The sequence below is a fragment of the Prunus persica genome, chromosome G3, assembly GCF_000346465.2.
Source record: "Prunus persica cultivar Lovell chromosome G3, Prunus_persica_NCBIv2, whole genome shotgun sequence".
Taxonomy (NCBI): domain Eukaryota; kingdom Viridiplantae; phylum Streptophyta; class Magnoliopsida; order Rosales; family Rosaceae; genus Prunus; species Prunus persica.
Window position 1 is genome coordinate 8,828,617 of NC_034011.1, and position 13,984 is coordinate 8,842,600.

Consider the following 13,984-nt stretch of genomic DNA (forward strand, 5'->3'; position numbering starts at 1 on the left):
CGGACCTATCAGTTTATTTTTCATTACAGTGCGTTATAAATAGAGTTTTTTTTCCGGAGGAAATTTAAAACGAAGGAAATTAATATTCTGTAATATGTAAAGTTTCTTTTTTGGATGACAGATTTAAATAAAATAAGAATATAAAAACAACAAATGTGTAAGTCAAGTAGACGAAAAGTTGCTTACATATAAAACCATTTCAAAAAAATAATACGGCGGTTACATATAACTACGACGTATAAATTACAAAATACGACGGTACATTTAACTTCGGACGTGGTAAATAAATACGACAGTAGTTTGTAGGTACCGTCGTAGTAAACTCAAAAATTAAAGTACATAAGTAATAACTCGCGTCATGGTATATTATTTAACACGTCGTTTTTATTAATTTACCGACGTGGATTTCTGTAATATACGTCGATCATACCGACGTTGATTTTACAATTTAAATGGCGGTTTTTTTGTAAGGACCGCCGTTGGTTTTAAAAATTTATTCTATAAATTTGTCGCTTTCATGCATTTTCGGTTTACATTTAAGGTTCCAAGTTCTTCCTCTCTCAGTCTCTCATGTCTCAAAGACAATAATTTGGATGTTTTCTCAAAGAGAAATTGAGCTTACTCGCATCAAATATATGTCCACAAGAAGAAGCTTGTCAACTAGCCTTCTCACTTCCTTCATCAAGCCTGATAGGACACTTAGTGCTTCTGAATACTCCTTGCTTTCCATCAAAAGAGATGCAAGCCTGGCCTCCACTCGCTGTCGAAGGAAAGTTCGCTTCTCAGGGAAATCTGAAGATCAGATGTGCCTGATCCTCTGCTTGATTTTCTTGCCTAAGAAGATCCGTCGGATTTATTGTGATAGCCTCTTCCTTTATCCGTAGAGCTTCAGAAGAAGAAGATGGGTTTCAAGAATGCGATAAAGAATAGAAATGGCTTCAGATGGCCTCTAAAGCATGAGCAATTGAATCAGTAGTTTCTGGGAGATATGATGAAGACATTGTCAATGCTTTGAACTACACAAGTCCTGCAGAAAGATATGTTAAAGAAACTGAAACAACGGCGGTTTTCTGTTCTACCGTCGTCTTTTCTCGTCGTCTATATTAAGTTAAGATGGCGGTAGATTTATAATTACCGACGTAGATTATTTTGTTAAACGTCGTTAAGTGTACTACAACCGACGTGGATTTTAATTTTAAATTATAAATAGAGTTTTTTTTCCCGTATTCTTTCAGTTTTAGTTTTCAATTCCAAAGCGTGATAAATAAATTTTTCTTTCCCAAGGAAATTTAAAATGAGGGAAATTAATGTTCTAGAATTTGTAAACTAACACGACGCAATATTTGCAAATCTGTGTCATCTGTTAAGATTATGATGTGGAACAGAGTTCCATCTGGTAAGATTTCGTAACCCTTGGGATCTCAGACAAAACTGATTATGTCGGCGGTGTTCTATATAAACCGTCGTGGTTATTTCAATTCTTGTCATTAAGTAGATCTACCGACGTAGGATAAGAAAATCAAAGAAAAAAATTGTTAACAAAAATTCTTATTAAGACGACCGTTAAAATTAAAGGTACGACGTATAAAATGAATAAATACGACGATAAATTTTATTGTACGATTTAAAGATAACGTCGTAGAACTATACGAGAATGACGTCGATATATTTATATTTTCCGTCGTTGTAAATTAATTTAATACGGCGATATTTTGTATTTTAAAGCCGTGGATTTGTTTGTAATTATACGGCATCTTATACGAAAACCTCGTCGTGTTATTTTATGAGTAAAAACGGCAGTTTTTATTGAAATCGTCGTCTTTACTTTCTACGTCGGTTGATTCATAACTTCTGCCGTTCTTTGTTGGCATTGATTTTACACTGCGGAAATCTGTTTCTTTGTGGATTGAACATCTAAGGTTTTTTTTTACCTAAATTGACCTTTGGTCCCTTCATGCAGTCATATAATACATTAAAAATTATTTTATATAAAAATATTGAATAAGTATGAAAAATGGTTTTTTGGAATAATCATTTTCACAAGATAATTTTGGCGGCTTTTATTCCTTACACATCAAATAAGAAAACTTAATTTTATGGAATTTTAGTATGAAGTATATATTGACTTAATGAGCCATCATTTTTATCCTAAATCGTATTTTGCACTAAAACAGATTTTTTCATATTTTGAGTTGGTGGGAATTTGATTTTCTAGTATTTTTATTTGAATGCAAATGGGGAGTACTTCCTTATTTACATTGTAAACTTAAGTAAATGGAGTAATATAAAAATCAATGAAAGTAAAAGAACAAAGACATTTACTTAAATGTTGAAAATGGAAATAAGGTAATCTGTACATCAGCTGAGCAAAGGGGCAATTTGAAGCCTTAATAGGTCCGTCACTGCGTGTGTGTAGAAGATTACCATAATCTTTTACGGGAACACAAAAGAAAAATAGAAGACATTATTTTAAAAATATAATAGAATGGAATGTCATACCATAGTTATTTGGTATATCATCGATTCGATTGAATATAGATGTCATCCTTCTAATCTTAAAGGTTCGTTTGCATTTATACAAAGAACATGACCTCTCCACAAAAAAACCCTAGCCCCCTTTCTCCCATAAAACACTCTTAGAGCCTTTTCCACCTTGAGGGGGGAAGAAGCCATTGTTCTTCCCCCCTCTCCTCTCCTCTCTTCTCTTCCTCTCTTCCTCCTTTCACCTCTTCCCCCATTTTCAAAGACAAAGGGTTTTCCATTTTTGTCTTAGTTTTGTTATGATATTCATCCAACCATTAGTGGCGGCTGCGGCTCAGCGTCGGATCTTCACCTGCATTTCGGCGTCAGATCTCCACCACCATCTTTTTTTCAATTTCTTTATGAATGCAATCATAGAGTTTCTCAAAAAAAAAAAAAAAGATGTCATCCTTCTTGGTGGACCAATTAATAAGTCCAAGTAACGCTTTTTCATGATTCTTTTGAACAAAAATCTTCTAAGATTACTGCAATCAAATCAGAAGTCGATACATTTATTTTCTTTGGCGAGAGAATCCACAATACGACTCTCATGCTTGCATATCATCTATTTAAAAATATAAAAATCCAAATTGTTATAACAAACTGCGTACTTATACGATGAAGACAAATATTAAGAGTGCTGCTATTTCCACTCACCTGTCCTATTTTCCCACATACCTTATCTTCCCACCCACCATATAAATTTTAAAAAACACAATCCTATTTTTCCACCCACCAATATTCCTAAAATACCCTTTTAATTGTTACCTCATTTCCTCTCTCCTTTATTCTCTCTGCTCATGTCTTCTCTCCATATGATGCCCACACATCTCTCTCTCATTTTTGCTGTATCTTATTTTCTACGAAATTTGAAATCTGAAAGCAAACAATAGTAAGTAATACAGTAGTAAAACGATAAAAGAAGCAACTTCATATCACGAAATTTGATGACAATGGCTAGTCAGCATGCAAAAAATGACCAGCCCTTGAAACCAAAACCTGGCGCACGCTCCCCAATTTCTAAACGCACCCAGCAACCTCTTTACCCACCTTCCAAACTTTCTGGTCCGTTGACAGAAACTTGTTCATCCTCAGGTTTTCATATTTTTAATTTGTCTAAGAAAAAAAATTAGAGTCCAAGAAATACTGATCTCCCAATGCTTTAAGTAATTGTAAAGATCTTAGAAATTTTGTTCAAAAAGGATTTCCTTACCTTTTCGCCAAAATCGTTGTCTTCAACATCCATTCCCCTATTGTTTTCTTCTTCATAAACAATTTGATTGAATGAATCGAAAAGAGAAGAAAATTCTTTGAGAATTGAGTTCTGCTCATTGAAAAGTCATAAGAGGAATCATGAGCTAGGAGTCATGGCTTTCTTTTGTTTTTTTGTCTTTCTGTCAAACGATAGGGTTACGTAAGAACATAGTCTGAGTTTTTTTTTTTTTTTTTCCTCTTTCTTTTTCCTGAAGTCCTTTTAAGTCATTTTATATAATGAGGTTAAATTTGTCTTTAAAAGTTTAAAGATAAGGTGGGTGGAAACATAAGACAGGTGGGTAGAAATAGCAGCACTCAATATTAATATGGGATAACTTGGCTGTCATAGAAGGTAATGAAATAGAGAATTAATATTTCCAAAAGGATAGAAAGAATAATTCTTTTAGGAAAACCAAAGGTTACACACAAAAGAGGTAATTCCAAAACCCTTGCTTGAAAACCCTAAAGGCACACATGCCTCCTCTCTCTGTGTGGCTCTCACACCACCCCCATTTTCTCCCTAAGAAAATACTCCTATTCCTTTTTAAAATACCCACATCTCCTTGAGACTATTTTTCGACTTGGGCATCGGAGGGCCCAAGACCACCACCACACTGGTGTTTATCCGATTTATTATTCTTGTTTTGCAGGAAATCTTGGAAGAACATTTAAAGTGGAGTTAAGATCTTCCATAAATCTACCTGGGAGGAAATTTGCTACCACAATAATTTCTACTAACATGAGAAGAACTTCCCAAGTGTAAAAATAAAAGTAATTGTATAGTAAAGGCATCATAAATTAGAAAACTAACAAGAAAAAGAATAGAAAACTACCATTGTAGACCATTCCTTTTAAGAATTCATCATAAATAGGTTCAGAATTCTATGCCTGGTATAATAACAATTTGCTATTAAAAAAGAATAGGTTAGTTAGGCCATTAATACATATGTTAAATGATGACGTGGCAAACATGAGTTTCAATTTTTTTGCTGATGTGCAATAAAATATTCATAAAAAATTATTTATTTTTGAAATAATTTAAAAAAAAGTAAAAAAAAATTAAGTAAAATAATAACATAACATTAAATTGAAAAAAGTCAAAATTAAGCGATGATGATGTTGTAATTCAGCAAGGGGCAATTCCCTCAACACATTTCTCAAGCAAAGTAAGGAGCTCTTTGTATCGGCCTTGGCGTTTTGCTGTAATTATTAAGCTCATGGGTCGTCCTCTGGCTTACACATTTCTCAGATCTCGTCTTCTCCAGAGATGGGCACTTAAGGGTCCTATGAGCTTAATAGATCTAGAGAATAACTACTTCATTGTGAAGTTCCTTTATGAGGAAGATATGAGATACGTGCTCACTGGTGGTCCTTGGCAAATTGTTGGCCAATGCATTGTGACACAGAAATGGAAGCCTGGGTTTAATGCGAAGAAGGAGAAGATCACCCATATGACTGCTTGGGTTTGAATTAATGGGCTGAACGTTGAATATTTTCGTGTTGATGTCATGGAAAAAATTGGAAATCTTGTTGGTGCTACGGTCAAGGTGGATGCTCATACTCTCAGTCAAGGTCGTGGTAAGTTTGCTCGAATTTGTGCCGAACTTGATTTGGCTAAGCCTTTTACCCCATTCATTAAGATTGAAGGCCGTACATATGGGGTTGTGTATGAGGGAATTAATTTGGTTTGCTTTGAATGTGGATGTTTTGGGCATGGGAGAGATTCTTGCCCTATTATTTTGCAAGCCAAACAGCAGGTTCCAGAGTCAGATAATGCTGATTGTATGGAGGATATTTCTACTGTCCAGGTTAATGTGAATTTAGGTGCTGCTACAAAGGAGGCTGAGGTTCCAGCAAAGATGCACGGGGAGTGGATGTTGTTGAAGCCAAGGAATTTTAGGAAGAATAGCACAAATGATATAGGGAAGGGTGCTGAGCTTAGCAAGAGGAATACAAAGGATACTGGTACGAAAGCTATTAGTCCTGTCTTTGGTTCTCGTTTCAATGTGTTGATTGAGGAGGTTGGCAGAGAAGAGGATATGGAGGGATCTACTCCTGTTAAGACTAGTGATTCTAGTTCTAAAAAACAAGGTTCTTTTGCAAATACTTATTCTACTAAGGGAAAAAGTGCTGGGGTGAAATTTGCTTCCTCTCGTGACTCTGGCACATGGGTGTTTAAAAAACCTCTCAAGGACATTTCCAATTCCGTGGTAGCTAATTCTAGTGGTGGTGGTGTTAAAAGTGGTTCTGTTTTAAGGAGGCCTTGGAAGAAAGAGCTGGGCCTAAATCTTTCTCTTGTCATGATATTGAACCTGCGAGGCTGCAAGTTAAGGGCTCTGATGTTCAAGATGATGTTCGGGGGAAGTTTTCTTTTAATTTAGGTGGCTCCCTTTTTCCAAAGTTGCCTTTGGGTAAGGGAAGTTTATTTTTTGGTCATGAACCTCCTGATATCAGTGAGATGGGAATTAATGAGGTTGAGCCTTCCGATGCGAGTGATATGGATCATCAGGGTAATTTCTCTGAACATTGTGAGTTAGATACTGGACTAGAAGCTGATAGCTCTTTTGAGCATGATGGTTTTGAAGCCGTTGAGGCTGAGCATGTGCAGATTTAGGTTTGTACCTAATATTATCCCTCATTATTATCATTTTATGATGAATATTATTGCTTGGAATGTTAGAGGTGCTGGTAAAGATAGGTGTGCTAGTACTATTAAGGACCTAAAAAAGGCTTATGCCATTGATGTGTTTGCTATTCTTGAGCCTCGAATAAGTGGCTCTAGGGCTCTCAGTGTTGCCCAGAGTTTGGGTTTTTCTCATTACCATATTGTTGATGCTTTTGGTTTTTCTGGGGGTGTTTGGTTGTTGTGGAATGGGAATTCAGTTTCTCTTCAAGTTATTCCGCACTCTAGCTATTGTTTATGCAAACCCCTGGGATTTGAGAAGCTTTGTGGAAGTACTTTGATGGTCTTATTGAAGCTTCCAATCTGCCATGGCTTGTTCTAGGTGATTTTAACGATATTGTGAGTGTGGATGAGAAATGTGGGGGTAATTTAGATCAGGGTGGTAAAAATTTTGTTGAGTGGATTGATCGTAACCATTTGGTTGACCTGGGTTTCACTGGGGCAAAGTTTACTTGGTGTAATAAACAGAATGCTGAAGGAATTATTTGGAAGAGGCTTGATAGGGGCCTTTGTAGTATTGATTGGCGTCTTTTGTTCCCTGAGGCTCACCTCCTGCATCTTCCTAGGGTGAATTTAGATCACTGTCCTATTTTGGTGCGCCTTGACTCCAAACATTATCCTAATAGAGCAAATGTGCCTTTTCGTTTCCAAGCCATGTGGATGTCCCATCCTGATTTTAAGGAATTTGTTATGAACCTTTGGAGTTCTGGTGCTGGTCATGCTGTGCACAGATCAGCTAGGCTCGTGCCTCCGCTTGGCATTTGGAATCAGCAGGTTTTTGGGTGTTTATTTACAAAGGAAAGGCATCTTTTAGCTAGACTTGCAGGAATTTAAAAGAAGCTTTGTCATGAGCATAATCCTTTCCTTAGTGAGCTTGAGGTTGAGCTTACTAAAGATTACAATTTACTACTGGATCAAGAAGAGACTTTTTGGCTACAAAAGTCCAGGAATACCTGGCTTAAAGAAGGGGACAGGAATACTCGGTTCTTCCATCTGTCTACAGTTGTTAGACGAAGAATGAATAAGTTGGAATGGTTACATGATGATTTTGGGGATTGGATTACGGAGAAACAGAGCATGAAACATATTATTGTTAATTATTTTTTGTGCTTATGATATGGTTGGTGACTATGCTTTGCTTCCTCAGTTGTATCCTAGCCTTGAAGAGGCTGATCTTGAAGTCTTAGTTGTCCGGTTTCTATTGAAGAGATTAAGAATAGTGTGTTTGCTATTGGTAGATTAAAGACCCCAGGACCTGATGGTTTCCCTGCTCTTTTCTACCAAGATTATTGGGGGGTTTGCTCTGATGATATCATTTCCTTTTTACATGATTGCTTTAATACTGCCACCCTTCTTGATCATTTAAATGAGACTCTGATTGCTTTGGTGCCTAAAGTGGAGAGGCCTATGTTTATGAATCAGCTTAGGCCTATTAGGCTTTGCAACTCTTTATAAAGTGGTCTCTAAAATCCTTGTGGCTAGGCTTAGGCCATGTATGACTAAGCTTGTCAGCTCTAGCCAAGTTTGTTTTGTTCTAGGGAGACAAATTACAGATAACATTATTGTTGCTCAAGAAGTGCTCCACAATTTTAAATATGCCAAAGGGAAGAAGGGTTTTATAGCTTGGAAAATTGATTTATCCAAAGCTTATGATCATATGCAATGGCCTTTTATTAGGGAGGTTCTCTGGGAAGTGGGCATTAAAGGAAGCATTTTGGAGTTGCTTATGCAGTGTATCATTTCTGTGCAGTACAAGGCCATTCTTAATGGGGAGCTAATTGACTCTTTCTCTCCTCAGTGTGGTATTAGGCAGGGGGACCCTCTCTCCCCTTATATATTTGTTTTGTGTACGGAAAAACTCTCTCATCTCATTCAACAAAAGATTCAGGATAGAGCTTGGAAGTCTGTTCAGATTTGTCAAGGAGGTCCTCATATTTCCCATTTATTCTTTGTTGATGATTTAATCCTTTTTAGGGAAGCTACTATTGATCAAGCTTGGTTGATGATATAGTGTTTGGATGATTTCTGTCAGTTGTCTGGTCAGCGAGTTAGCTTTGAAAAGTCTATGATATGTGTTTCCCCAAATACGTGCTTTGATTTGGGTAATTCAATTGCTATGATAAGTGGTTCTCCTCTCACTGCTAGCCTTGGTAAGTACCTTGGTGTCCCACTAGAGTCAGTAAACAAACATATCAAGAGGTTATTGCTAAAGTAAGTGTGTAAACCTAAGGTAGTTGGTGGGTTAGGCATTAAAAGGTCTGCTTGGATGAACCAAGCTCTTTTGGCTAAGACTGGATGAAGACTTCTTCAACATGAGCAAGGTTTGTGGTCTCAGGTCTTCTATGCTAAGTACTTAAAACACCTAAACATTTTAACTGTGAAGGACTCTTTTTTCCCTTGTAGCTCTAGTGTCTGGAGGGGTGTTCTTTATGGTAATTCTGTCATTTCCAAAGGTGTTAAGTGGAGAGTTGGTTATGGGGATAATGTGTTATTTTGGACTGATAGGTGGTTGACTTGTGGTCCTTTGTATCAATATTTGCTCATTGATCTTTTTGAGGAAATGCTTCAGCTGAATGTTGGTGATTTTTTGGATAAAGGGGTCTGGGACTTTAACTGCTTAAGGGAACGTCTTCCTTTTCATATTATTCAGTTAATTTGAAGTGTTCATGCTGGTTTTAATGGCAGTGGGGCTGATAGATATATTTGGCAGTTCACGCCTAATGGTTCTTTCTCGGCTAAATCAGCCTATAGTTCCTTTTTACCTGCGGAGGCTTTAGTTAAATGGGACTGGCAGTTTCTTTGGAGGTTACGGCTCCCTCCTAAGGTTAAAACTTTTCTTTGGATTGTTTGTTATCCAAAGTTGCTTACTAATGTGCAAAGGCAGAAGAGAGGCCTCACTCAAGTTCCTACTTGTCCTAGATGTGATTATCCTATGGAAACTATTGCTCACATATTTAAAGATTGTCCTTTCTCTTTGGCCATTTGGAATTGTCTTCAAATTGGAAATAATCCTAGCCCTGATATGGTGGATTTTAATGAGTGGCTGTTAAGGAATCTACAATCTAAAAGAAAGGTCTATAACGGGTTGCCTTGGCCTTTGGTTTTTGCACTTTATCTGTCGTTTATCTGGAAATGGAGATGTAAAGGAATTTTTTTATCAAAGGTTTGTTATGCCTGGTGAACCACATCATTTACTTCTTCAGTATGCTTTGGAGTGGTTTAACGCTACCAAACCGCCTTCCCTTTCTTATGTGCCGTTTGTTGTTCAACTTCATTGGATAGCCCCTACTTATGGAGTTTGTAAGATTAACACAGATGGAATTCGTAACAGTGTTTCTGGGTTTATTAGTGCTGGTGGTCTTTTAAGAGATAATTATAGTGCTTGGATTAAGGGTTTCTCTGTGAACCTGGGTGTTGGTTTTGTTCTTGTAGCGTTGTGGGGCATTTTTTGGGGTCTTCATTTGGCTTGGGAGTTTGGCTTTCGTGTTGTGGAGACGGAAAGTGACTCTAGTGTGGATGTGGCTCTTCTTTCTAGCTCTACTATTTCCACACACCCCCTGTTTAGCCTTATTAGGTGTTGCAAGTTAAAGGTGCAAGCTGGTTGGAGATGTTCTGTTATGCACATCTTCAGAGAGCAGAATGTGGCAGCTCACATCTTGGCTTCTAAGAGTTCTGAGGTTGGCACTGGGGTGCAGTATTTTACTGAGGTGCCTACATTTCTTGCGACTTGTTTGCCTGAGGATGCTATTGGGGTGTCCAGGTCAAATGTTGTTTGTGCTTATATTGGGTGTCCAGGTCCCGTGTTGTTTGTGCTTAGTCTGTTTGTTCTGTGCCCTTAGCCCCTCTTGTTGCCAAAAAAAAAAAACAGTCAAAAACACAACCCATCCCCACTTCCAGCGATATCTGTGGTGGTGTTGGGTGGGGATGGTTGATATCGTTGCCATTGTCTCCTCTCAGTCCCACCCCAACTTGACTACCTCCTCCCACGCCCCCACCAACCGAGCGAGTACAACCTAGCACTCTCTCTCTCTCTCTCTCTCTCTCTCTCTCACACAGAGGAGGCTTTTGCCTCTGTCAAAGGTGACGGTAAAATCGACAAGGGAGGGCTTTTAGACCCACCCCTTCTCTCCTGTTTGTAGGGGTGGACATGGTCTAGTTTGGCCCGGTTTGCACCTAAAAAAGAAATATAAATCAATATTATTCATTTGATGTGGTATGGTCTAGCTATTGACTAAAATGACTAGGAGAACCGGACCAATCTGAACTTGCCGGTCTTGGTTCTATGGAATTGCAATTAATATCGTATCCGATTATATTTAGATTTTTCCGCATTAATTCATAAAAAATTTATAAAAGTATTCGGATATTATTTATTTATTTATTTAGAGGAACTAGTAAATTTTCCTTAAATTGTCAAAGGTTACAGGCTTGAGCGAACAAACATGGCCTCATAAAAACCTTGCCCAGGAAAAGTATTCGGATACGCTTTCATTGTTGTATACGGTTTAATACCGGTCTTGCGTAGGAATTGACATATCTTGCAATACGATGCCTTCCAATTAGGTTATGAACTCGAGCAAACAAACGTGTTCTTATTGATACCGTATCCACTGCAATTAATACCGTATCAATTATTGAGTTTTTTCCACATCAGTTTATAAAGTTTATAGAAGTATTTGGATACGCTTTCATCCTATTCAAAAGTTGTACATATTAAAAAGAGTAAATTGTCGCAGACCTCCCCAAATTAGGACCCCAATCGAACTTAACTTTATGAACTAAAAAATCAGCTAATTTAACACCCAAATTAATTAAAATTGTCAATTTAATACCTGCCGTTAGATTTTATCACCTTTCATCTAAAATTCCTTCGTACGTGGCATGTGAGACACATGTGCAATATAATTGGAGAACAATATAGTTCTTCTAACCTGTTTTCCTACCACTATTCAGCTTACCTAATAGTTGAGGCCAAATTAAAAATAGAGGAGCCCTAATTTCACAAATTCCACCATTACAGACAATTGTTATGACATATACCCACCCATAGCATACAGTTGAGAAGAAGGAGAAGAAGATGAAGTGGTTAGAAAATGCAAAGGAACATGCCTAGAGCAAATGGTTCAGCCCAGTCCAAGTTCAAATACCTGGAGCAAGAGGTTCTCTGTGTGTTCTAGAGATAAGGAGCCTTCAGTCGGATCTGACATCAACTATCCTCATCATTTGTTACCAAGTTAATCGAGCCTAAACGTCTTGGTGCAAAACTTGCCTTTGTGGAGCATTTGCCTTTTCACAACCATTGACAGGGGGTATATTGACCCAGTTGTAAAGTGAGGAGGTATTTAAGCCCCTATTCTAATTAAGAGTCTCTCTATTGATCTACACTTTCTTCCTTTAGACCCGTTTAGTTCATGAGAAATCACTTGCTTTAAATGTTTGGTAAGTTTAGGCATATAAGACAGAAATATCATGCAGTGTTACTGCCAAATTCACAAGGGAAGTTTTCCGTGATGAAAATTGGGATCAAATAGGTCAACAATGGTATAAGAGGGATCTAAATCCTATTGGCATTGATGAAAATTGTGTTGTGTATTCATTTATCTTGGACAAAAGAGAGAACATGTAGCACAAAAGCAAAGTAGAACACATCAATTTATGTATAGAGAACATTAATCAGTACTTTCTACTTCTTGGATCAAGGAAGAGGTGCCAAGGACGATGTAGCACAACCAAGAGCCTTTGTCACGCCAGTAATTGCGGGCTTGACATTAGAACACACAGAGGTAAGAGGGCCTTTGTCTCCACCGTAGGTGAGATCAATGTCAGTCAACTCCACATTCTCACACGGTTTGCCCGTGGTACATACAAGCTTGACTGCAAGTGGAGTGAAAGATGAGCCCTTAATGTTCTTGAAGCTGACATTGTTGATCTTAACTTTTGACGGAGGCTTTTGTTCACACTTAGTATATGGGCAGTACAATTGGTCTATGAGGATAGGGTTACTGACATTAACCATGATAATATCCTCATAGTGTATACCCGAGGCAGAGCTAGGCGAAGGAGAATCTGGAAATGTTTTGATTCTCACACCGTTCTCCGTATTAGTCAGGGTGCAGTTCTTAACTATGATCCCGGTCACATCCTTTTCTTCCTTATATTTTCCAAGGCTTCCAATGCTTATTCCATGGCCTGGCCCACAAGTAACACCAGTCACTGTGATTTCGTGGGAGTCATCACCAATAGAAATACAGTCATCCCCAGTTCCAATCTTTGAATGAGTAATGTTGATACCAGTCGAAGCCCCGATATGGATTCCATCTGTGTTTCTGCTCTCGTCGGGTGCTGTGATGGTAAGCTGTTGAAATGTAGTATGGTTGCACCGGAAAACATGGATGTGGAAAAATTTGCTGTTAAGTGAAGTTATGTCCTGAACTTTGGAATTTGTGAGGAATTCAAACCGCAGATTAACGGGAGGAGGTTTGCAATTTTTGTTTTTGTGGCAGTCATTTTGATTCCAAGAAAGTGCTCCTTGGCCATCAAAAGTCCCACCACCTGATAAGGTGAGCATGTCAATGTACTGAAAACCAACCCAAGTATCCGGTCTTGTGAGTTGGCCAGCGTCTGCTGGAGCCTGCAATGTGCCTTGAACTTGCATCTCAATAGGAGCCTTACAGGGGCCTCTGAAAGTTGCTTCTTTTAACTTGTATGTCCCGCTCGGAACGACAACTTTACTCGCGGATGGCGATGCACATGCATCACTCCAAGCCTTGGCCAAGGCCGTACTGACATCAGAGCCAGGCTTTGCACCGTATGTTGCACTTGTCACGTCAAACACACTAGCATGAGCCTTAGGTGTAGATGCTAACAATAAGCACAAAAGCATTGCCAAGAAACTTAATTTCATAGCCATCTTGATTTTCCTTCCAATTTGTTATTTTATTCTCTGTTTTTTTTTTTCCCTTTGGAAGGATGATGAAACTCCATTTTGAGTTGAGGCCAATTTATAGTCCGATTGGGAAGGCTCAACACCATCAAACTATCCAACCAATCACTAACTATTTTTATACACAGTTGCATTCTAGTTTAGCTTTATGTCCTATAATTAGTAAGCCGTTTAGCCTTGAGAATATTCATCACCAAATCTCTATCTAGAACGTGCTAAGCTGTTTGTAGTACTGTTGTCCTCCTCCACACCCCGCAATATATGTATATTCCAAAAAAGGAGAACCAAAACCATGCATACACACCTGGATAGAGTTAACAAGATGAACAGGAAAAGACCATGCCTACACTATTGGCGCATCTACGTATATACTTTTTCTAATATCATCCAACTAGAAAGTGCCTCACCTTAACAACTTTAATTCATCTACTTAGCTTAAATAATCCATTTGCACCATTGTGGTTGTTAGTTCATCTATTTTTTACCATACTCTTTTAATTTTTCTTATAATCCATAGGTTTTGCTTGCTATCTACCGGTGACATTGATCTCACCTACAATGGAAACAAAGGCCCTTTTACCTCT

At 38.0% G+C, this 13,984-nt stretch overlaps 2 protein-coding genes across 2 annotated transcripts in view; both read right to left on the minus strand.

Annotated features, from left to right (window-relative positions):
- LOC109947977 (exopolygalacturonase-like) overlaps window positions 1-3,218 on the minus strand; it is a 31,275-nt gene extending 28,057 nt beyond the window's left edge. Inside the window, exon 1 of the mRNA XM_020559862.1 lies at window positions 3,199-3,218. Within this exon, the coding sequence (XP_020415451.1) occupies window positions 3,199-3,218 (20 nt within the window). The remainder of the gene's footprint in view (window positions 1-3,198) is intronic.
- LOC109947978 (exopolygalacturonase-like) lies at window positions 12,153-13,653 on the minus strand. The gene has a single exon (XM_020559863.1). It carries the CDS (start codon window positions 13,365-13,367, stop codon window positions 12,153-12,155), a length of 1,215 nt encoding a protein of 404 aa, XP_020415452.1. The 5' UTR covers window positions 13,368-13,653.

Excerpts from the sequence above, each read along its gene's own strand:
- LOC109947978 (XM_020559863.1), bottom strand. The coding sequence starts at position 13,367 with ATGGCTATGAAATTAAGTTTCTTGGCAATGCTTTTGTGCTTATTGTTA.